The sequence below is a fragment of the Periophthalmus magnuspinnatus genome, chromosome 7, assembly GCF_009829125.3.
Source record: "Periophthalmus magnuspinnatus isolate fPerMag1 chromosome 7, fPerMag1.2.pri, whole genome shotgun sequence".
Classification (NCBI taxonomy): domain Eukaryota; kingdom Metazoa; phylum Chordata; class Actinopteri; order Gobiiformes; family Gobiidae; genus Periophthalmus; species Periophthalmus magnuspinnatus.
Window position 1 is genome coordinate 12,221,661 of NC_047132.1, and position 24,403 is coordinate 12,246,063.

Consider the following 24,403-nt stretch of genomic DNA (forward strand, 5'->3'; position numbering starts at 1 on the left):
GACATAACAAGATGGAACAGAGTGTTTTCAGTCTGAGAGAAGAACTCAGTCTAAATATGCAGGGTTTGTGTGTTAATCATGTGTGAATGAAACAAAACACAACTCCAGGTCTGTGATGATGAGGAGCAGTGTAATCTGGGCCCGTTTCATCACTGCTCAAAATGGAGTCCAAGGTGAATCATTACGATCTGCAAGTCACCAGTCCTGCCCCTTTAACAAGACCTTTTATGAGTTTACTAACTGTGCTTGCCGCTCTGGCTCCTCCTGTTAACAATAAAAGATTTACAGAGACTTTGATCTTATAAACATTAGTTTAAAATATTTTAAAAGCAAACAAAGGCAGCAGAGAGCGATTTAACCAGCCATGAACAGTCGAGTCTGAGTCGAGTCCCATGTTCAAGTCCAGTCCTGAGCCCTAATTCAGAGAGATCAGGGTCTGATGCAGAGATGGAAAAACAAGTGGCCTTCCTGTCCTGTCCCTGGTTTAGACCCTGGTTTAGTCCTGGTTTAGTCTTGGTTTAGTCCCTGGTTTAGTCCCTGGTTTAGTCCTGATTTAGATCCTGATTTAGTCCTGGTTTAGTCCCTGGTTTAGTCCCTGGTTTAGTCCTGATTTAGATCCTGATTTAGTCCTGGTTTAGTCCCTGGTTTAAACCCTGGTTTAGTCCTGGTTTAGTCTTGGTTTAGTCCCTAATTTAGTCCTGGTTTAGTCCCTGGTTTAGTCCTGGTTTAGTCCAGCTCCTTTTCGCAGTATTTAGCCTCCATTCGTTAAGTAATATAAGTTTATTCTCTGACCAGTGGCCTGACCTGTCGACCTGGCCACGCCCCTTCAGCGCTCACAGAGGGGTCACGTTGTTGTTGTTTTCTTGTTCAAATCTGACCTCCTCACCCTCCTCATATTCTCTTCTGTTTGTACCTCAGAGCTGACCCCTGAACAAACGGCTCCACTCGTCCTCCGCAGATACAGCCACTTCACATTTGTTTAGCTGAGATTATTTTTGTTCCTTATCTCTCTTAAATTTTTGGTTAGAAAAATATGCGATTGGGAATGAAACCCCACGAGTCCTGAGACTAAACAGGCAGCTGGGAGTCTCTGTCCTGCCACTGGCCCCTGTTCAAAATAATATGCATGGGAAAAATATCACTGGGACAGAACGCTTTTGGTTTAAAGTGGACCTGTTCTGCAAACTGGACTTTTCAGATCTTTAACCATTTTTGAGTAATCATTAATAGCTTATTTTCAAGACGCCATTTTGCCAATCTACCTTTGTCTTCACCTTTCTCATGGGGGTTCATCATGTGCTTGTCTCCATGGAAAGGTGATTGGTGTGCGCAAAATGTTCCACAGTGCAGCATTGAACACATACCATGTATTTCTTAAATTTCATGTGTTTTTATTGCTGAGAAATACACTGAAAACATGAATTCTTACTGTGAGTGTGTTCGCCTCACCACAGATCTGGCCGGTAATATGGCCCTGGTGGCATCGCTGTTTCTATAGAGACAGAAAAACATGCCTGAAGAGGTTTTAGATGTCATTCATGCATGTCTGAGTAATCTCGCAATCTCTCCAGGGCCCTATTCAAACCCTCTTCGTGGTTTAGCTGTAAGATCCTGTACGAGGCTCCGCCCACAAGTCTACGTCACCCATGCTCCCACACCACAATCCTCCATAAATACACAAAAACATGATACAAAACTGTACACAGCAACTTGACAAACCTGATGGGATGTGCAGTAGTTTCATTAGTTGGATGCAGCTGATTGTGTTGTGATAGTGTTCTGAAGGAGGAGTGACTTAGCACAGAGAGCAAAGGGTTAATAGGCTGTTTTCGGTGAATATAGCATTTTCAAAAAACTAAAAGGAAACATGGTGATCTGAATATGTTATGAGTTAGCAGTTAATACCCCATAGAAATGAAGTGTCAGACTGTGGAACATTCCAAACAAATGAATAACATCTCCATGACGACAAGCAGGTTGTCACTCACAGTTATTGATCGCTCCAAAGATACTGTTTGCTGTTACGTTTGTGGAGGTCAGACATGGCTTTTATAGATTTTGAGGATATCGCTCTGTCAGATGGAGTAGGAGCCAGTGTTCCTGTATTTCCTCAAAAAATAGTCCCACCAAAAAAAGGCAATAATGTTGGACTTAAACTTGGACTATACACCTAAACTCCTGGAGGACTAAAGGGGAGAGTGTGGGGGGAGGAGGGGCGGGGTCTGGAGGTATAAGGAACAGTGATTGGTCTAACAGGTGTCCACACTTCAAACTCCGCCCCTGCAGCCAGGCGTGTGATCAGAAACATTTGGCTATAATCAGGGCAGTCCTGTGTGGTATCACATAGTACTTGAAATTGCAGATGCCATTGGAGGCAGCACATACTTTGATTGATTTGACAATCTAAGTCTCCCCTCCCTTAGCTCTTACTGGTAAGTCACTCCCCCTTCAGAGCACTATCCCAACACAATCAGCTGCATCCCCCTGATGAAACTACTGCACATCACATCAGGTTTGTGAAGCTGTAGTGTACAGTTTTGTTTCAAGTTTTTGTATATTTATGGAGAATTGTCATGTGGGAGCATGGGTGATGTAGACTTGTGGGTGGAGCTTTGTACAGAATCTTACAGCTAACCATAAGGAGGGTTTGAATAGGGCTCGAGAGACATGCATGGGTGACATCTAAAAGCTCTTCAGACATGTTTTTGATGAGGGAATAACGATATAACACGGGGAAAAAAATACAAGAAGTTGATTTTGCAGAATACTCCCTCTTTAAGATAAGAAACATGCAGTGTTAGGAAAGTGAGGACCTATTTCCAGTTCTGAGCCAAGATACTGGCCAGAGTACCAGAGCTGGAGGATTACTCTGTGTTGGTTGTATAGATAAATACTAAAATGTGAGGTTTGGTCTCATCTCTCCCTCAGCCGAGTAGTGAGGGGGTCAGTGCCTTGGTGGAGGTCTTTGAAGAATCTGAACAGCTGTGGACGCTGGGGGCATGACTGCAGGGCGGAGATACCTGAGTAGATGGGTCACAGATCTGTATCTGAGAGAAGACAGGGGTATACGAGGATGGGAGGGCATCTGAGGCACAGGGATGCTCCTATACTCCTGTGTGTCAGATGCCCTCCCATCCCCCTATATGCCTGTGTGTCAGATGCCCGCCTTGTGTGTCAGATGCTCTCCCATCCAAAGCAAACACAAACACAGCCTGTAGCCTGGATTCCCGGCTCCTCTTGTGTTTTTGCAGTGAAACAATAGAAATATGTTTTTGCTGAGGTCACTGCGGCAGAGCGATGATGTCACTGACCGAGTGGACGACAGCGTTACAGCAACAGCGGCCATCTGCTGTGAGTTAGAGCCTCCAGCGCACTCTAAAAAACAGCACATATATGAGACTTTAAACGGCTCACGCTCACAATATCAGCTTTACGGCGAGGGCTCTGGCTGTGGTCTTGTCCTTTAGTCTGACCTGCTTTAGTCCAGGTTTGGTTTTGAGCTGAGTGTCTGTTTAGTCCAAATTCTCCTTCTTATCATTATTATGTTTGACTATTTCTTCCTACTTCTTCTTAGGATGTGTTCTTCTGATGTCAAATTTAGCTAAAAATATCTGCCAAGAATGTGTTACTCAGACATGACTCCAGGTCAAACTCGGAATTCTGCCAATATTTAACCAATCTCAAAACAACTTCTTTATAAAGTGGAATGTTAAGAATGTCTCCAAAGTCTTGATGTGTGTTAAATAAACTGGACCAGATAAAACGGGTCTGATTTTTTTGCAGTGCACAGAGGGGGGCCATCTTGATAAGTCAAGTATTTATAATGTGATTTATGAGCGCTTCCTGCTGCTGACCTCCACATCCACGGCCTTGTTACTCTCACGTCAGTCTGATTGTTATAGTGCTGCAAACTGAGGGAATCTACATATACTGGGAGGTTTTCTCTAGCCCCTGAAGAAGAAAGACTTTGTGCTTTATACAAGTTGGGAGAAGTGGAAAGTGAAGCTCATTTTTTGTTGTATTGTCCATTTTATGATGAATTTATAAATCCTTTATTTGATGGAATGTTCACTCAATGTCCTGGTGTGTTCTAGTGTAATGACGACAACAAAATTAAATGGCTGTTTCATTCTAATGTTTAGAAATTGGCATCATTTCTCTGTAAAGCCTGAAAGAAGCGGCAAATGAGTTTGTTTAAATGAGTCCATTGGTGTTTGTAACACACGTCTGGCAGCTGGTCTATTGTATTTTATTGTATTTTGTTAATGGTGTCTTATAAGCTCATTAAAGGGCTCAGCATTTTTTGTATGCCAGACACAATAATAAAATAGACTCATTCATTCATATATATAAAACAGGAAATAAAAATACTGACAAGCTCCATTATCATGAGGATGGGAGGGCATCTGACGCACAGGGATATAGGGATCAAAGCGTTGCACCAGTGGCTTTACCATTTTAGCCACAGTTGCCCTGGGGCAGACTACACCATCAGACCCCTCCAGCCCTTACACCACATTCATACAGGTCAGTGTGGGTGAAGTGTCGTGTTTAAGGACATCACATCACGCTTGGTTGAACTGGCAAACGAACCTCTGACCTTCAGGTTGATGAACGAGTGCTCTAACTAAACTGTGTCAGATGGGAGGGCATCTGGCACTTCTGTCGCCACATCTGCCATGGGGCTGACTGAAGGAAACATGGCTCTTTAACAGTAAAAGTGTTGGTTGCTTTGGGATTATAAAAAGTGGTGATGTCATACTCTCAGACTGTGGGCCACAGCCTTCCAGTTTTCCTGTTGATTACATATTTGAATAACTGAGAAATATATTTATACAAACATTTTGAACGAGGCCATTTGTGTGATTAGACTTAGGTAGTTGGACCTAGAACAGAAAATGTGCGTATTACCCACAGTCATGTACATGCCTCCATCTGTATTAAATACATGTCTGCGGAATGCTGTGATGTCATTCGAAACATGACAAATGAACTTGACCCAATTCTCCCCAAAGTACCGAAAAACTCCTCATGACATCATTCACATCACGTCTATAACATCCCTGAGGAAGGCGCGGTCATGACGTCACCTCGCCTCCTGTACAGTGCACGCGGAGAGAGAGAAAGAGAGAGAGAGGGCGCGCGAGGAGGCGAGCTACACCCCCCGCGCGCACGGAGCTGCTTCACCCCTTTTACCAATTAAGGCTTTCGCGTCGGAGAGAGAGAGAGACAGGGCGACGTTCAGAGGAGGAGGTTTGGAGAGAAAAACGCACGAAGCCATTTGCGCGTTCTTCTTTTTACGCAGCGGGTCAAGGAGACACAACATACGCGTGGGGAGGGACGCACACGCACGGCACGACCCGGAGACAGAGCGCTTTGTTCGGACTGTTTTGGAGCGAGGAGAGTTGGCACGGAGCGACTAGACACGGACCGAGAGCGCACGGTGAGTCGGAGCGAACTTTTACGCGCGGGTTTAACAGCAGTTGGGCGAAAGCGAGCGATGCGTCTGTGATGTTTTGGTTTGGCAATGAGTGCTTTGGTGTTACACGGGCACACGCGCTGATGATGTATGAATGGTGATGTATGAACGGAGGTAGGCTACGTTTGTTTAGTATATTACAACCTTGAATTCTACTACACCCAAAAAGTTATTATCGCGTTTGTAAATTCCACTTTTTATCATTCACGTGGCACCAACGAAAAAGTGGCGCAAAGTGGCGCAGTGGAACGAGAACCAAACAGGGGCAGGTGGTCACTCTAATTGTTTGCGCACTTTGCTTTCTTGTTTATTAACGCTATCGCCACGGAAACGGCTAGTCTTCACACGTTGTCCATATAGAATAGGAGAGAAATGGTTTACTGCGCCGCGCCACGCCTCGCACCGCAAACTTTGGCAACGCTTAAGTTTGTCTTGAGGGCAGACAACCGCTGATCCGAGCGCACGGGAGGATGAAGATGTGATGGTATCAGACTTGCTCATCCACGCAGCGAACCTTTACGTGCCATAGCCTGTAGCCTATACTTTTCTTTTGGAGTTTTACGCGCAGTTACGCACAGATTACGCACAGGTTATGCCCAAAGCGATGGACCGAAGCATCTCCACCAGCGATCACGCTTTTTAGGGGGCCGAACCAAATATGGTAACACACGGACACTCGGTGCGCTCTGGCTATTTACCCGAGGAGGGAGGCTGAGGAGAGCGCCCCCTGCAGCTCACAGCGAGTCACACACGGACAGTTTTGAATATAGTGTTATAGGTAAAGATTTGCGGCTCTTTAGAGAATGAACGGATCATATAAAACCGCAGATTAAGCCGGAGACCCCTTCTTAAACTCTCTGACTGTAAAGATGGAAACATTAACATTACAATCAATGCTTGTCCTGTAAAAGTTCGTGTCTGGATATGTTGTTTTATATGATTATTAATACGCAAATGTGGATATGAGTTGGACTTACTTTTTAATAAACAAAACATAATTCTACTGTTCGAAGGTAGTTGTATCATTCTGTCATTTTTTTTTTTTTTTTTTACAACAAAACCTGAGTCTTTTTGAGAATTTTTGTGGGTCACTTTGCTCATAAAATCTCTAGTTGAATACCTGTTGGATATACCACACCTGGTGATAAGGCAAAAACGGGTTAAAACTCGAGTTGTGTCTCTGTTGGTCAAAATTATAATTACTGGTTCTAATTCGGCTCATTTTAAGATGAAGTTTACTCTGAGTCACTGAGTTCTGTGTCTCCAGACTCTAATGGAGCTATTGAACTTTTGTGGTCAGTGACACAGGCGGGTGATGACCTGAGGGTGCCTTGTTTTCACATTCTTCTCTCTCTGTCTCTCTATCCCTCCATCCTCTCTCTGTCTCTCTTCTCTCCTGTCTCTATCTCTCCCTCCTCTCTTCTCTCTGTCTCTCACCTCTTCTGTCTGTTTCTCTATCTCTCCTCTCCTCTCTCTGTCTTTCTATCTCTCTTCCCCTCTTTCTGTTTTTCTATCTTCCCTCTCCTCTCTGTCTCTCTGTGTCTCCCTCCTTTCCTCTTTCTCTCTCTCCCCTCTCTGTCTCTCTATCTCTCCAGCTCTCCTCTCTCAGTTTCTCTCTCCCTCTTTCTCCTCTCTCCCCTGCTCTCTGTCTCTTTCTCATCTTTCAGTCTGTCTCTGTACTCCCCCCCCCAAATTGTCTCTCTCTCCCCTTTTCTCCTCCCTCAGTCTCTCCATCCCTCCTCTTTTTCTTCACTCTTTCCCCATCCCTCTCTCTTCTTCCTCTCCTCTCTCTCAGTCTACCTCTCCCCCTCTCTTTCTTTCTCTCTGATTCCTTTCCCCCCTTTTTCAGTCCCTCCTCTCCTTTCTTTCTCCTTTCCACTCTACCATCTCCCATTTTGCTCAGTCTCTCTCTCACTCCCCTCATTCCCTCTCTCTTTCCATCCTTTCCTTTCTCTCCCCTCTCCTCATCCTCATGCTCTGTCTTCCTCTTCTCAACCTCTACTTGCTCTCTTTCTCTCCCTTCTCAGTCTCCCTCTTCTCCATCCCTCACCCTCCCTCTTTCTCTCTCGCTCTCTCTCTGTCTTTCTTTAACCCCGTTCTCCGCTCTTTTTTCCACCTGTCCTGTCCGTGCTCCTCTTTCTCTTTCTGTCTCTTTCTTTTTCCCCTCTTCCCCTCCCTCTGTCTCTCCCTCCTGCCTGCACCTGTCCCTGCTCCTCTCCTTCTTTCTCTCCTTCACTCTTTCCTGTGTTCACTTCTTTTTTACATGAATCTCAGAAACACAGTGATTTTTTGGGGGCAGCTTTTGTTTCTGACCTCATCACATTCCTACGCCTGCCCCATCACACACAAACATGAACATGGAGCGGTGCCAGCACTTTGACAAGTCTGAGCCAGGGACTATATTCTGATGGATTGATTCTAAAGGGGCATTATGTCATTTTTCTCTTCTTGTCTCCATGGAGATGTTATTTCTTTACCCAGCATGCTCCACAGTATGGCATTAAACTTACCTATGAGACAATCAAGTAACGTCTTAACGTCAAATTACTGGTCATATCTGTGGAGAGGTGATTCTATTCATAGTAAAAATACTTGTTTTTATGTTAAGACATTTCTGAGCGCTACCACAACTGTAAATGAATACATGCAACATGGATACATTAAAATCTGTCCTATTGTACTTGTCTCTCCGCACTTATAATCTCTGACACCTGTGGATTTGTTATAATTATTATAATTATTAATAATACTCATCTGAAACAACTTAATAAAAGAAACGACTCCACTGACGTCAGAGTGGACGTGTACATCACCGGTGGAGGTGAAAACAGGGTTAGCTCGGCAAAATGGTGTCTTAAAAAGAAGCGATTAAAGATTACTCCCAAAAAAAAAAGTTCTGAACAGTCAATTTTGCAGAATAAGTCTGATTTAATGCCATTTAATGTCAGGTGGTAATCCAGGAATGCTGCTGCGTGTTTTTAAAGTCCATTCACTTTGATTAGACTCAAATTGATCATTTAAGTGCTCTATAATATCTTTCAATGGTCTATCTTTAGCAGCTGTATTGGTTTGTTGTGGTAAAGAAGGAGCTGAGTCAAAAGGCAAAGCTCTCAATTTACCGGTCAATCTACATTCCTACTCTCACTTATGGTCATGAGGTCTGGGTAATGACCGGTAATGGCCAGAAGCGAGCATGGGCACACTTCCGGCTCCATCCACTCTGGCTCCAATTCACTTTAAATTGGAAAACTGTGCACTCTCTATAACTCACTGTAACTGCTCCTGTCAGACTCGTTTTGGTCTTAAAATGTTCGTATTGACCCGCTCTACATGATCCTGGGGTTTTTATTTCACTACTTTGTAAATTAAGATATGAACATTAATAAGAGACAAATCAGACGCCTTCTTTCCCTGAGGTCGCTCCTGTTAGTGTTAGCAACAGGTTTGACTGACAGCGTTGCTATGTGTGAGGATGAAGTGTCTTGCCAAATAACATAATGTTTTCATGCACAGGTCAGAGTGGGGACTGAACTACTAAACTTCAAGTTGGGGTTGGATGCTCTAACCATGCATGGGTTTCAGCTTCCTGTTCTATGTCATATTTTGTTGTACGTTGTTAATCGCTATAGCAACAGTCCCAATGACACATCATTCTGAAACCCATGAACACAGCCGCCATTTTGTTTCCTCCAGTGTCCTCGTTGTATGTGTGAGTATTCGAGCTCATTCGGTCTGTCTGCACTTCATTTTAAAACCCTGTTCCCCCTCATGATGTCATCAGGTGGTAATCCAGGAATGCTGCTGCGTGGTTTTTAAAGTCCATTCACTTTGATTAGACTCATATTGATCATTTAATTGCTCTATATTGCCTTTCAGTGTTCTATCTTTAGCAGCTAATGTTTTTCAACTCATTTGAACTGCAGTTTAGTGTTTTTAGACAGGCTCAAGAACTCTCTAGTCCTCCCGCTCTCCTCTCTCTGATCCCTTTCTTTTCTAACTTCTCCTCTCCTCTCATCTCTCTCCTGTCTTCTCTCTCACTATCTCCTCCCTTCCTCTTTCTCTCTCCCTTCCTCATGTTCTCTCTCCTCCTCTCCCTCATCTCTCTCCTCTTTCCTCCGCTCCCCTCCTCTCTCTCTCCCCCCTCCTCATGATATCTCTCTCCTCCTTCCTTTCTCTCTCTCTCCTCCTCACGTTCTCTTTGCTCTCTTCTCTCCCTCTCTCCTCTTCTCGTCTCCCCTCATCCCTCATCTCTCCCCTCCTCACATTCTATCTCTCCTCCTCCCTCTCTCTCTCACTCCCTCCTATCTTTATCTCTCTGTTCTTCTCTCTGTTTATGTGCCCTTGGGCAGGACACTTCAGGCCGTAATGCGACTGAGTGATGGATGAAGACGAGCTGTGACAGGCTCAGAATTGCAGCCACACTTTGGTCCGTCTGCCCCATGGCACGTGACCCCCACAGTTCTCTCTCAGTCTATCTCTCTCTCCATTTCTCACACCTTTTTTCTCCTCTCTCTCTTCTCTATTTCTTCTGACCTTCTTTCCACTCTCAGTGTCTCTATCGCTCCTCTCCTTCTGTCTCCCTGTTTCTCTCCCTCTTTTTTCTCTCCCTCCCTCCCCTCCTGACTTTCTCTCTCTCTCCTTTCTCCTCTTCTCTCTCTCATCTTCTTTCCTCCTGACTTTCTCTTTCTCCCCCCTCTCTCCCCTCCTCACTTTCTCTCTCCTCCTCTCCCTTTCTCTTCTCTCTCCCTCTTTCCTGTCCCTCTATCCCCCCTCTTTCCTCTCCCTCTCTCCCCCCCTCTCTCTTCCCTCTCTCATCTCTCATCCTCCCCCTCTCCCTCACTCCCACCTCTCTCCCTTTCTCCCTCTCTCCTCTCCCTCTGTCCCCCTCTTTCCTCTCCCTCTCTCTCCTCCCTCTCTCCCTTTCTCCCTCTCTCTCTCCTCCTCTCCCTCACTCCCCCCTCTCTCCCTTTCTCCTCTCCTTCTGTCCCCCTCTTTCCTCTCCCTCTCTCTCTCCTCCTCTCCCTCACTCCCCCTCTCTCCCTTTCTCCCTCTTTCCTCTCCCTCTCTCTCCTCTCCCTCACTCCCCACTTTCTCTCTTTCTCGCTCTCTTCTCTCCCTCTGTCCCCCTCTTTCCTCTCTCTCATCTCTTCCTCACCTCTCTCCTCTCCCTCTCAACTACCTTCTCTCTCCATCTCTCCCCTCCCACTGCCCCCCCTTTTTCCTCTCCCTCTCTCCTCTCCTCTCTCTCTCCCTCTCTCCCTCTCCTCTTTTGGCTTCATGTCTTATTAATGTGTGTTTTTGATAAAATCTTTTTATAAAACATAAGTTAAAGCTACAGTGTGTAACTTTCTATTACATATACATATTACAGCCAAAGACCCTCCTCTAGGTCTGCAAGCTGCTCTGTCTAAGCAAAGAGGTTTTTTCTAAGATCGTGAACACACTTTTTTTTTTTTAGGTTATCGTACTGAAAAAACATGCAAAATGTTCCATAGTGTAGCTTTAACTGAATGTGTCTGAACAGTGTCGTTCTGCCGCACACCAGCGCCGCCGGCATCTTTGTTTTAAAACAGGAAACGCAACCAAACTTTACTGTAATCTGAGTCTCTCTCTCTCCACCTCAAACTGTCTATTTCCTCTCTCTTATTCGTCTCTCTCTCTCAACACTTTCTCTGTTCTCTGTCTCTTCTCTTGGTTTCTCATGCTCTACCCTTCTTCCTTCCTTTCTCTCTCTCTCTCATCTTCCCTTTCTTCCTCTCTGTCTCGTTCCCTCCTCTTTCTGTCTCCTCCTCGCTCTTTCATCACCTCTTTCAGTTTCTCTCTCTACTCTATCCACTTCTCTCTCAACATCTCTGACTTTCTCTCCCCCTCTCTCACGCTCTCATTTTGTCCCTCTCTCTCATACCCTCCCTCTCCTGCCCTCCCTCTCTCTTCCCCTCTCTCTATCTGCTTCTTCCGTCTCTCTCATCTGTCCTCTCTCTTTCTCACTACCCTCTCTCTCTGTGTGTGTGTTTCTCTCTCTCTCTCATCTGCCTTTCTCTTTCTGTCCTGTCTCTTTATTTCATCGCCTCTCTCACTTCTTCACACAAGTTGCTCTCGTTCCTCTCTTTTTCCTCTCCCATTACTCTCTTTCTCCTCTTTCACTCTGCCTGACCCCTTCTCCTCTCATACCCCATCTCTCCTTCTCACTCCTCTGCTCCTCTCCCTTTCCACCGCCCCATCTCCCACCCATAGATTGCATATGCTTCTGCCTCGCTCTCTTCCCTCCTCACTTTCTCTCTCTCCCCCTTTCTCCTCCTCTCTCTCTGCCTTTTCGCCTCCTCTCTCTCTCCCCTCTATCCCCTCTCTCCTCACTTTCTCTCCTCCTCTCTCTCCTCCTCACTTTCTTTCTCTCCTGTCTATCCTCTTCTTTCCTCTCCCCACTCTCTCTCTTCTTTACCTCTCTCTGTCCTTTCTCCTCTGTCTGTTCTCTCTCCTCTCTCACCTCCTCACTTTCTCTCTCCTCCTCTCTCTCTGCCTTTTCGCCTCCTCTCTCCCCTCTATCCCCTCTCTCCTCACTTTCTCTCCTCCTCTCTCTCCTCCTCCTTTCCTCTCCCCACTCTCTCTCTTCTTTACCTCTCTCTCTCTGTCCTTTCTCCTCTGTCTGTTCTCTCTCCTCTCTCACCTCCTCACTTTCTCTCTCCTCCTCTCTCTCTGCCTTTTCGCCTCCTCTCTCCCCTCTATCCCCTCTCTCCTCACTTTCTCTCCTCCTCTCTCTCCTCCCCCTTTTTCTCTCCCCACTCTCTCTCTTCTTTACCTCTCTCTCCCTGTCCTTTCTCCTCTATCTCTTTTCTCTCTCCTCTCTCACCTCCTCACTTTCTCTCTCCTCCTCTCTCTCTTTTCCTCTCTCCTTCTCTCTCTATTCACCTTCACCAGAATCACATTAAAGAGTCAGTTTTGTGTGAAATAGGATCTTTAACATCAGAGTGTGAGTTTGGAGGGGTCAGTGGGTACAGGCCGCAGTCCCACATGCCTCCACCAGAGTGCGCTCTAACCACACACAGGCAAAGGCAGGTCTTCAGTCTGTGACCTCAGTCTGACCCTAAGCCCTCTGTCTCATGTTTCTCTGTCCACTCCATATCTACCAGTTCATCTACTTTTGAATGGAGTTAACAAAAGTACGATCTACTGTTGCCCGACTACAGATGACATCACCGCATTCTATCGGCCAATCAGATTTATTCATTTTTTAGCCCTCCTTTAGTCCTCATTCAGTCCGTGTTTAGCTCTGGTTCAGAGTAGTTTAGACTTGGTTTAGACTTGGTTTAGACCTGGTTTATAGTCCTAACTGACTCCTTTATAAAAAATATACTAAACTTTTTTGAATCACAAACTTAAAGCCACATTATGCAACTTTTTAGCCAAAAACTAGAATAAAATCTTTTTTTTTTTTTTTTCATTCTGATTGTTTTTGTTGTTTGCGGCTTGCATCTCCACAAACCTGACTCATATTTGGGCTGAGGAGGGCCTCGTGCTGCTTGTTGCCATGGAAATGTTGCTTCTTTAGGCATAATCTTCCACAAAATGGCACAAAACAGTCAGTCAGTCTCCGTGAGGAATGTCGAAGTATGGTTTTAACTTTCTGTTCAACTTTCTGTTTTTTCTGTTTCCTCCAGAAAGTTACACACTGTAGCTTTAAACAGCAAATAATCCAGTAAATAAGTTTTTCGGGAGAAAGTGTGAGAGGCTTTATCCTGATCCTTTTGTTCTATTGTTTTAAACGCACCGTAAAAACGCGAGGCCCTGGGTTCAGTGCTGCTTTTTATTGGGGCATTATTAAAGGGGAGGTCTGTGGAGGGCTTAAAGGGGAGGGGGCAAGAGCATTCTTCACATTCTGCTCTGGCCAAACACACAGAGCAAACAGTCTGATGGAGCTGTGTGGACACTGGCATCACGCACCTTATTTAGGCAAAAACTGCCCCATCACTGCCTCTGCACTCAAAAAATACACACAGGAGTCACAGTGTTAAAGCCACACTATGGAACTCCCCCTCAAAAATAGTCTAAAATAAATCATATTTTTCATGGAAATGTTGTTCATTTGACTATAATATGAAATACTGCACAGTATTGCATAAATGTTTTAACATTCTATTGCCATGGAATCAGGCAGGCGACGTATCCCCTCCAGAAAATTACATACTGCAGCTTTAAAGGGCCCATATTACACAGTTTTCTGTTCTATATTATAATGTTTCCTCATCACAAACAGACCTGGAGTTGTGTTTTGTTTCATTCACACATGTTTAACACACAAACCCTACAGATTCAGGCTGAGTTCTTCTCTCAATTGAAAACACTCTGTTCCACCTTGTGATGTCATTGAGTGGTAATACAGGAACAGTCAGAAGACCAGACGATACTGCGGAACAACTGAACAAAAGGTGAAACAAAAATATAAAACAAAACAAAAACTGATGCATATTCTCAGGGGTGTCGACGGGGCCCTAGGGTCTTAGGGGTCCAGAATTGCACCCTCTTCCTAGTGACATCACAAGGTGGAACAGAGCATTTTGAGCTTTTGGAGATGCAGACAGACAAATAATAAGAAGAAGCCTTACTCAAAGATGTCCTCCCATCCTACTATATATCAGTTTTTTCACTAGTTTCAATGTGAATATTTCAAAAGTTCTGCTAAATATTTTGAAGGTTACATTTTAAAATTACACATGGGGAATATTAACAAAAAGTGAATGGACTCGAACCTCAAATGCAGAACTACCACTTTAAACACTGCTGACAAAGCAACAGTGTCTCTAAGGCAACAAGCAGGTGGAGAGCAAGACAAGTTACACAGTGCACCTTTTGTATAAATCCAGTCAAAAATAGCAGATTTTTATTTTTACAGTGCAGTGTTTAGAGGGGCCCGTGGTGCAGCAGAGGAGGTCAAGGGTCATATGGATTATGATAATGAGTAATGTGTTTATAATCAGGATTACAGATTAGATTAGATTATCTTCTATGGAGATGATAGGGCTGGAAGAAGAAGCACAAAAACAGGACTGCAGTTTTAGATGGTTAAAACAGAAAATTCCTGTATCCCTATGTATCAGATGCCCTCCCAAGCTCCTGTATATCCCCGTGTGTCAGATGGCCTCTAAATCTAATATGTCAGACCTCTTTTTAAACCCAAACACCTGTGGTAGTTTTCAGGTTATAATGTGAACGCTCCTCTCGCAGACGGAGTAGGAGCCAGAGTTTATTTTTTTTGTATTTTCAAATCTTAAATCAGACCTGTTTTACAAACTGGACTTTTCAGATCTTTAACCATGTTCTAGTTGTTTCTTCTCATTGAGCCTCTGAAGTTGTATTTCAGTGATTCATGTTTGAGTAATCTTTAATCGACTATTTCCAAGATGCCATTTTGCTGATCTATCACCATTTTCACCTCCACCTACACGCCCACTGTGACATCTGCACTTCCTTCTCCAGTTTTATTTTCTTAATCAGTGATACTCGACTGAGATGGAGGCAGGTCAAATGTCTCTAGTGAATCTGCAGATGTTGTGGTGTGTTGCCCTCCCAGATGTTATGGTGTGGTTGGATACATACAGAGGGAGAATGGAGCTTGTCACTGATAGAAATTATCAGTTAAAACATTTGTGGGTTTGACTTTTGTAGAGAGTGAGAGAGGAAGAGGGAGGGGCAGGAGGACTCCAGTCTGTGGGTCATGTGTGAGTCCAGGAATCTGCAGCTCTGAGACTAAAGGCCGAGAGGGCAGGGCTCTGGACAGAATGACTCACTTCCCCCAGACACCAGCTCCCAGGGGTCAAACAGACAGACCAGGGGGACATTTTCTGAGGATAGTCCTGGTTTATTCCTGGTTTATACCTGGCTTAGTCCTGGTTTAGCCCATACAGTAGACTGTATAAAGAAGTGGACTAACTGAGTGTGACGTCACCCACAGCATTCAGCTCCAGTCAAATGAAGCTCATCGGGGCAAGCAATTATTGGAGCCAATTTGGAGCCAGGCTCCATGTTTGAAATTCCAAATTGGAGCAAACCCATTGAAGGTAACGCCCCTTCTTGCTCACACGGCTGCATTAGCAGCGGGAACTTAACAATGCTGTCAATCAAACCTGTTGCTAACACAAGCGAGAGTGACCTTGGGGAATGACGACAGCTGATTTGTCTCTTATTAATGTTCATATCTTGATTTACGGACACAATATTGAGATAAAAACCTCAGGATCATGTAGAGCAGGTTAATACGAACATTTTGAGACAAAAATGATGAGTCTGATAGCAGTAGTACTAGTAGCCACAGTTTTCTGATATAAAATGAGTTGGAGCCAGAGTCGATGGACCCAGAAGTGCGCCCATGATCACTTCCTGATTGGAACGCTGTGGCTAGCAGGTTAGCTATATCCATTTATATATACAGTCTATGGTTTAGCCATCAGAATTTGTTGCTCTTACAATCCCAAGATCGCTGCTGCAGACTCCTCTGGCTTTATTAAACTCACTGCTGTTTTTACCTGTGATGAGTAACAGCACCTCCAGAAGTGGCACGCTCATAAAACACAGTTATAATCCAACCATCATTAAACTATTAACTAAAGAACCACAGGTTGTGATGTCATCTGAAACTCAGCTAGAGGTCTGCCCCAGGGGCAAATATAGTCCTGGTTTAGTTTAGTCCTAGTTTAGACCTGGTTTAGTCCTAGTTTAGACCTATTTTAGACCGGGTTTAGCCCTAGTTTACACCTGGTTTAGGCCTAATTTAGACCTGGTTTTGACCTGGTTTAGTCGTAGTTTCGACCTAGTTTCGACCTGGTTTCGACCTGGTTTAGTCCTAATTTAGATCTAGTTTACACCTGGTTTAGTCCTAGTTTAGACCTAGTTTAGACCTGATTTAGACCTGGTTTAGTCGTAGTTTAAACCCAGTCTAGAGCTGGTTTAGTAGTGGTTTTATAATAGTTTAGTCATGTTTCATTCATGGTTCAGGGTTGGGACACACTAGAGGCAAATTGATAGTCCAGGCTTGGCCCAGGTTTAGTCCTAGTTTGATCCTGACTGAGTCCTACATTGGTCCTGGTATGGTTCAGATTCAGCATGGGACCAGTGGTGGATTTATAATCCTTATTTAGTCCTGATTCAGTCTTGGTTTAGTGCTGTTTTAGACTGCCTTAGTCCTGGTTTAATCCTGCTTTGGTTTTGGTTTAGTCCTGGTTTAAGATCACATGGGTGTTGGGTTCAGCTCTTCCATGGCTCCTCTGTAAATACTGTTTATTATCTGAAACATAAACTGGATGAAAAACAGCGCCCCCGTGTGGACACCTTTACAGAGACCCTCGGTCCTGAGGTGGACTTCCACGTTTTATATATTAAGTCTTTGTTCTTTAAGCTCACGAATGTGCAGCCCATTAAAAAAACCCAACATATTTGTTTTTAATTTACAGAAATTCTACAACTTCACATTTAAAAGTAAGAAATCGTGTTTTTCAAGGTGTTTTGATCAATAAAACCTAATGTATTTATTTACTCTATAGACGCAAGATAGATCAGTTTAATGCCCCACTGTGGGACATTACAGATGAATCTCACCAAAATAAATGAAAGGCTGAAGGTTAGGAAAGTAGCCCATGTTTGCAGATGTAGTACTTGGTTACATTTATTTGAAGAATCTTTAAAAGAAATTGTACTTTTCAGAGTACTTTTCTAGGAGTATACTTTTACTCTGCTCCTACTATTGAAGTAAGGTCCTGTAGGTCCTGTATTATTCTGATTTAGTTTAGTCCTGGTTCAGATAGTTGCTTATCCCACTTAAGTGTTTGTTTCATTTTTGTGCCTGTTTGAAAATACCAAGTTTTGTGCATTATTTAATATTTTGTCCATTAACTTCAAATTATAAATCAGATGTTACGTCCCGACAGTTTAAGTTACTTTTACTTGAGTAGTACTTTTCCCAGTTACGCATTCCTTGGAGCACTACTTTGTACATCCACTTGAGTAATATTATTTTTGAAGTAACGTTCCTCTTACTTGATTACAACTCTGACTCCTCTTCTCTGCCTCTTTGTGAACAGTTTGGAGACAGGACAATGCATTTTTGCGTTTAGATTTAACCCCTTAACCAGAGTAGACCGATACAAATGTGCGGTTGTCAAAATAAACCACCTACTTTCTTTTGCGAAATAGTTATCTCGAGGCTACAACCACTCACCCGTTTTTTCTTCTCTTCCCTCTGCACAGGCGACAGGAGGCGCGCCACATTACGCACAGGGAGGAGGGAGCGATCCAAAACTCCACCCCGAGCCCAAAAACTCACAGCGAACCAAGAGCCACCAGAGCGCATAAAAATGAGCAGTCCACACCCACGACTGAACCAGAGCAGCTCGCCCGCTCCCAACGCCAGCTCCCCGGAGAAAGACGCCGAGATGCCCGCTACGGAGAAAGACCTGGCCGAGGACGCGCCATGGAAGAAAATCCAGCAGAATACCTTCACCCGATGGTGTAACGAGCACCTCAAATGCGTCAACAAGCGCATCGGGAATCTCCAAACGGATCTGAGCGACGGGCTGCGGCTCATCGGGCTCCTGGAAGTTCTGTCGCAGAAAAAGATGTTCCGAAAGTACAACCAAAGGCCCACGTTCCGCCAGATGCAACTGGAGAACGTGTCCGTGGCGCTGGAGTTTCTGGATAAGGAGAATATAAAGCTGGTGTCAATCGGTAAGTCCAAGAAAAGTCACGAAAATGTGGTGAAGTTATAGCGGTTTAAAGCGCACAATGTAAAATGAATGAGGGGCTGGGTCCCTGCGCGCTCCAGCTGTGCGCCAGTCTGCTGCTGCCACAGGTTTGTAAGACCTGGTTTGGACCTGGTTTGGACCTGGTTTGGACCTGGTTTGGACCTGGTTTGGACCTGGTTTGGACCTGGTTTGGACCTGGTTTGGACCTGGTTCGGACCTGGTTTGGACCTGGTTCTGGACAGGCTTTGTGTTGGTTCAGACCATGTTCTGTACATGTTTTGGCCAGGTCTTGACTTGGTTCTGTAGCCTACACGTTTTTGTGCTAGTTTAGATCAGATTTTAGACTTTGTATAAACCTGCTTAAGGTTTGGTCCCTGGTTTGGTCCCTGGTTTGGTCCCTGGTTTGGTCCCTGGTTTGGTCCCTGGTTTGGTCCCTGGTTTGGTGAGGTGTTTGTTTGAACTGGGTTTGGTCCTAATTCAGTCCTGGTCCAGTTAGTCATTTATCCTAGTTAAGAGCTGCTTTGGTCCCGGGATTCGGTCGCCGGTTTTAGTCCCAGTTTTGGTCCTTTCTCCTTCACTGTAACATTCTCTCCTTGTGGTGGTCTCCCTGTTGCTATTATGTAATCCTGGCATACTTCACAAAACATGCAAGTAGTAGCAAGTAAGCTAGCTCCAAACTGTTCCACCAAAATGTTTCACAACTCACCCGGCCCATTCTCTGCATAACTTTCCTTCTGCTAGCATGCTACAAGGGTCGATTGTGTGCAGCATTGTGCCCTTTTTAACATGGAGAAGTTGTTGAAAATGAGAGGGGGAAGAGGAGAGGAAGAGTTTGCCGGTCCAGAGCTAAGCTTTAGTGGAGCAGGGTTTTGGCCTGAGACACTGGGGTATTGTGTGTGTGCAGGTCACAGAGGGGCGGGTTTGGGTCGCAGTGCAGGAGAAGCCAAAATATAAAGGATCATTGCATAAAAAGTGTTTAGAAATGAAAAGGAGTGATGCAACAAGTTAAGTTTTCAAGTTTTCTCAAAATAAGGTGCAATTTCAAGACACCATTTGGTTTTGTTTATAGGAGGCCTACGGATGTGATAGAAGCTACACTTTAAAACAATCAAACATTTTACTATAAAAGAATATTTAGACCATAGACTGTATATACAAATGGACATGGCTGCTAGCCACCGTGTTCCAAATAAGAAGTGATCATGGGCGCGCTTCCAGCTCCATCGACTCTGACTCCAGCAGCAGGTCTGATTGACAGCGTTGCTAAGCGCCCGCTCCCAGCTAAACCAGCGGTGCAGGCAGAAAGGGGCGTTACCTTCAACAGCCTCACTCCAGATTGGCTCTGTGGTTGCTATGATACTCACTGTGCTCCAAATTGGCCCCTATACCTGCTCTAGCCTCGATGAGCTTCATTTGGAGCTGATCGCTGTGGGTGACATCACACTCACTTAGTCCACGTCTTTGTACAGTCTGTGCTCTGGACCTGCAACAATCAGGATAATCTACTCTTGACTGACTATTGAAATAATTAAGCAAATTTATTAGAGATGCACCAATCCGACCCTGGTATCAGTTATCGTCTTTCTGGTTTAACATATACATTGATGTAATAGGACTATTTACTGTAGCCATGTTTAAACTTTTGTTTATTAAGTTGTTCTTTCGTTCCTTGAGAGATAGGCAACAGCTACAGAACACATTTGAGTGAGTGTTGTCTTATTTTATTTTTAAAGGTATAAATGCTGTCTCTACTCTGGTGAGTGTTGTTATCGGGGATCAGCAGATTCTTAAAGCTGTGATATCAAAATTGTCGTTTAACTGGATTGGTGAATCCCTGGCTACTAAAAAAAAAACAAAAAGAAAGAAAAATCATTAGCTGCTGCCTTAAAAATGTTGCTTTGAGATAAAATTGATCAATGTAAAAGTATCTGAAATAGTTACTCAGAGAAAGAAAAAGGTATTTGTTAATGATACCACCCAAGTATTGAGTAAACTTTTGGTGTTGTAATCAAATACAAAATATGATGCACTGAAGCATACACCAGTAGCACCGTGAGTGGTTGGTACACTTTCCACACAGTGAGATGATCAAAGGTGCGATTCCCAGGCTGTATCCCAGGATTCTTGTTTTTTTTTTTTTTTTTTTTTCCCTCATCAACCTAAAACATGCTCAAAAATCCTCCAGCTAGGTACCTCCTGACCATGGCTCCTGACCAGTTTAACCCAGAGACACTGAAGGATGCGTCAAATGCAGAGGGCATTCATAAGGACACTTCAAGTCTACCTTAACCATAAAATACAACAACTAATAACTTCTAAATTTTCCTTGTACTTCGTATCAAAATTGAAATGTTAGTATCGTCACAACACTAAGGAGTAGACTCAACACTCGATACTGATTTGGTATCAATATCTGCTCAAATGTCTAGTTTCCATACTGATTTTTGATACTTTTGACGGCCCTACCTTGTATAGTTGGAAGACCAGAAAGTAACTGACAAAAGTATGTTGTTAAAAAACTACTTGTAAGTCCAGTTTATCCCCGAGGTTAAGTAAACCTGGATGATTTGAGTGGACTTGGCTCGTGCTTCACATAAATGTGTTTAATGGGGACCGCGCAGCTGCTTGCCTGATCTCAAATGTTCTGATGACACCAACAGGCAAATATTTCCTCACTAAAAACCCTCCAAAGATCCTCCACAGGGCTCAGGATCTGGAGCGGCCCTGGCCTTGTTACACGCAGGGGGCGCTGTTCTGATCTAGGGACGTCACTCGTTTAAGGAGTAGATTGAATCTGCATTTAGTCTTATCCCTGGGGACATGTTCGGTCCTGGTTTAGTTCTAGTTTAATCAGTTTTTTTGTCTTTTTGTTAACGGCTGAACCAGGAACCGTGGTTTATCCCAAGCCTTGTGTAATGCTAGTTTTGAGTATTTTCCTCAAATCATATCATTTAAATTTACTCAGCTTCCCCACAGCCCTTTTAAACAGTTTAGTCATGTTTTGTGGAGCTGTCTCTTTGTGCTGAGTGTTCAGATAAAGCTTCATGTGTACTCTATAGGCAGCAGGTCGGCCTAAACTAAATATCGACCTATGCTGGAGATTTAATGCCGATCACTCATATGCTAAAAAAGCAAAATATTGGCCAACCGATAAACCGGAGAACTAAACCAGGTCCACAGATATATTAGACCTCTGGTTCAGTCCTAGTTTCCTGCAGACGGTGACTCGTGTAAGGCCCATGACCTCAGAGTGCATCAGCAGTATCTCTGTGGGAAACCCAAAAGCCTCATATAGAAGTAACAGTAATACAAATGAGTCGTCCACATCAGTGTGTCATGTGTTAGTGCCACTACCATTATTTTTGCAAACTGATGTATTTTTTTGTTTAACCAGTTTACAAAAGGTCTGTGGCTAAACTTTTGAAATGTATTTAACAAAATCTGAACCACATAAACAGTATTGTGTAGCTTCTTTCAAGACACCCAGTGCTTCACAGTATTATTCAGTCACATCTCAAGTCGAGTCTCAAGTTATTAATGTGGCCACAGTTGCCCTGGGACAGATCGACAGAAGTGAGGCTGCCAATGTGCACCACAAGCCACATTCAGACTCTGCAATGTGTGTGAAGTGTCTTGCTCCTATTGTTCCCACTGGTCTCCCGTCGTTTGATCCCTGGATCGCCCAGGCCTTTCTGTGTGGAATTTGCATGTTCTATCCTCCAGGCACTCCGCTTTGCCCCATCAACCCAAAAAAACATGCACCATGGGTCAAATCCTCCAGCTGAGGTCCTGACCAAGACTAAAAACAAGATAACTGAGATGGTGTGGGACTGTGGCCCTTAGAGATGTCCCAGTGGCATTGAAGAATGGATCAAATGCAGAGGGCAAATTTCCCTACGGGGACCATAAAAGTTTACCTTGACCTTAACCAAATCCAGGTACAAAAAATAACCACGATAAATACTGACCCCCAAAAATTATAATTCCATCCGTCATGAACTAAACATTAATTTGATATAATGATCACTCTGACCAGCCCCAACCCTGCTTCAGAGATCAGACCAGTGTGTTTCATCTAAAGCGTGTGTGCGCGTGCAGGTTCGCTGAGGTCATCATGAGCGTCTCTCTCTGAGTCTGACCTTATTTGTCCCAGTGTGAGTCTGTGAGTGTTTCTGTCTCTGCAGATTCCTGTGTTCACTCTCATCCTGTTGTGTCGCTCTAGGAAACTCTGCTCGTGTTTAAACGGATCCATCAGGAACGGGACCGCTCTACCCCTTTGCCCCCTCTCATCCCCTAATCCACCCTCACCCTCTGCTCCCATCCCTCCCTCACCCCTCTACCCCTCTGCTCCCATCCCCCACCTCCTGATAGCACTGTGGGCTTTCACAAAATGTCTCATTATAACTTCTTTGCTTAAAGGCAGACACTTTTATTGTAGAGGGAACTACATGGACCATGATGCATTTCACTACAGATGACATGTAGAAATGTTTTTATCTTAAATCTTGGCCTTATGACACCAACGTCTTGTCCAGTCCACTTTTTACTTTTAAAATGCCTCTCCAGAATATGCTCACCCCCTCACCCATCTACCCCTTTGCCCTCATCACCCATCCCACCTCCACCCTCACCCTGCCTCCCTCACCCATTCACCCTTTGCCCCTCCCCCCTCTGTCTGAACGCTGACTCACCCTCCCCCACCCTCACCCACCCATTCACCCTCTGCCCCTCCCCCCTCTGTCTGAGCACTGACTCACCCTCACCCCAGCTGCTCCTGGTTTTGACTCATCTGTCTCTTTATCTCTTCCTCTCTCTCTCGCTCTCCACTTCCTCCTTCCAGTGCCTAGTACCACAATCTCCCGCTCTCCCCTCTTTTCTTTCTCTCCCATCCCTGCGCTACAGTTTATTCTGTTTCTCTCTCTACCTCTCACTCTCCCTTTATCTGTCCATCTCTTACACCCGTCTTTCCTTTCTTTCTTCCTCTTTCCCTCCCTCTCATCTCCTCTCCCTCATTACTCTGCATCCTTCTTTCTCTCTACACCCTTCTCCTCTCTTACTCCCTCTACTTTTAACCTCTTCTTTCTACAAACCACGAATTGGCCACCTCTCGTCCCACCCTTCCTCTTAGTCTCTCACCCCTCTCCCTCTTCCTCTTTTCTCGCTCTCTCGCTCCCCCACATCCTGCTTTCTCCCTCTCCTTTCTCCATCTCTCTCCCACACACCTTTTCTCTGTTCTATATCCCCCATGTCACCTTCCTCTTTCTCACTTCTCACCCTCTTCCTCCTCTCTCTCTCTCTCTCTCTCTCTCACCCTCCCGCTCTCTCTCTCTCTCTCTCACCCTCCCGCTCTCTCTCCTGCTCTTTCACCTCCGTTTTCTCTCACTCCATGTCACCCCCCGCTATCTCCCCCTCCTCCCTCCCTCCCTCTTGTCGTCCACTTCCTCCTTTCTTTGCTGTGAGGGGCACACCCAGACATGTAACACTCAAACCACAAATTGCCAAACACCAAACTCCCCTCCTCTTTGACCTAATCTCTCATTACTCTCATCCTTTTCTCTTTGGGCCTTCTTAAACTCATCTGTTGCATAATCTCTTATTTCTTTTTAACATTCTCTTGTTGCACAATTCATTTCTTTCTAAAAATGTTTATTCTTGACACGTTTTTTATTTGCTTCATGGGTCAAGTGCAGCCACAGCTGACCACACCCTGCAGATGTGTCATGTGTCTGTGACTTTTGACTTGACCTGCTGCTTGTAAAATAGACATGTGAGAATTCATCCTTTTTATATTAAATGAGGGGTATTTTGCACAATATGATGATATAATGTCATTCCCTCCTCAAAAACATGCCTGAAGAGGTTTTAGATGTCATCCATTTATGTTTGAGCAATCTAGACATCTCTGCCGGGCCCTATTCAGACCCTCCTCATGGTTTAGCTGTAAGATTCTGTACGAGGCTCCGCCCACAAGTCTACATCACCCATGCTCCCACACAACAATTCTCAATAAATACACAAAAACATGATGCAAAACTGTACACAGCAACTTGACAAACCTGCTGTGATGTGCAGTAGATTCATTAATGGGATGCAGCCGATTGTGTTGTGATAGTGCTCAGAAGGGGGAGTGGCTTAGCACAGAGAGCAAAGGGAGGGGGGACTTATTTTAATACAATGGGCAAATGTAGCATTTTCA

At 44.5% G+C, this 24,403-nt stretch overlaps 1 protein-coding gene across 1 annotated transcript in view; it reads left to right on the forward strand.

Moving 5' to 3' along the window:
* Positions 1 to 5,242: 5,242 nt before the first annotated feature.
* The window catches only part of flna (filamin A, alpha (actin binding protein 280)), an 81,304-nt gene continuing 62,143 nt past the window's right edge, over positions 5,243 to 24,403 (forward strand). The window contains 2 exon segments of the mRNA XM_055223270.1: positions 5,243 to 5,443; positions 17,714 to 18,190. Of these exon segments, the coding sequence (XP_055079245.1) occupies positions 17,821 to 18,190 (370 nt within the window). The 5' untranslated portion in view covers positions 5,243 to 5,443; positions 17,714 to 17,820.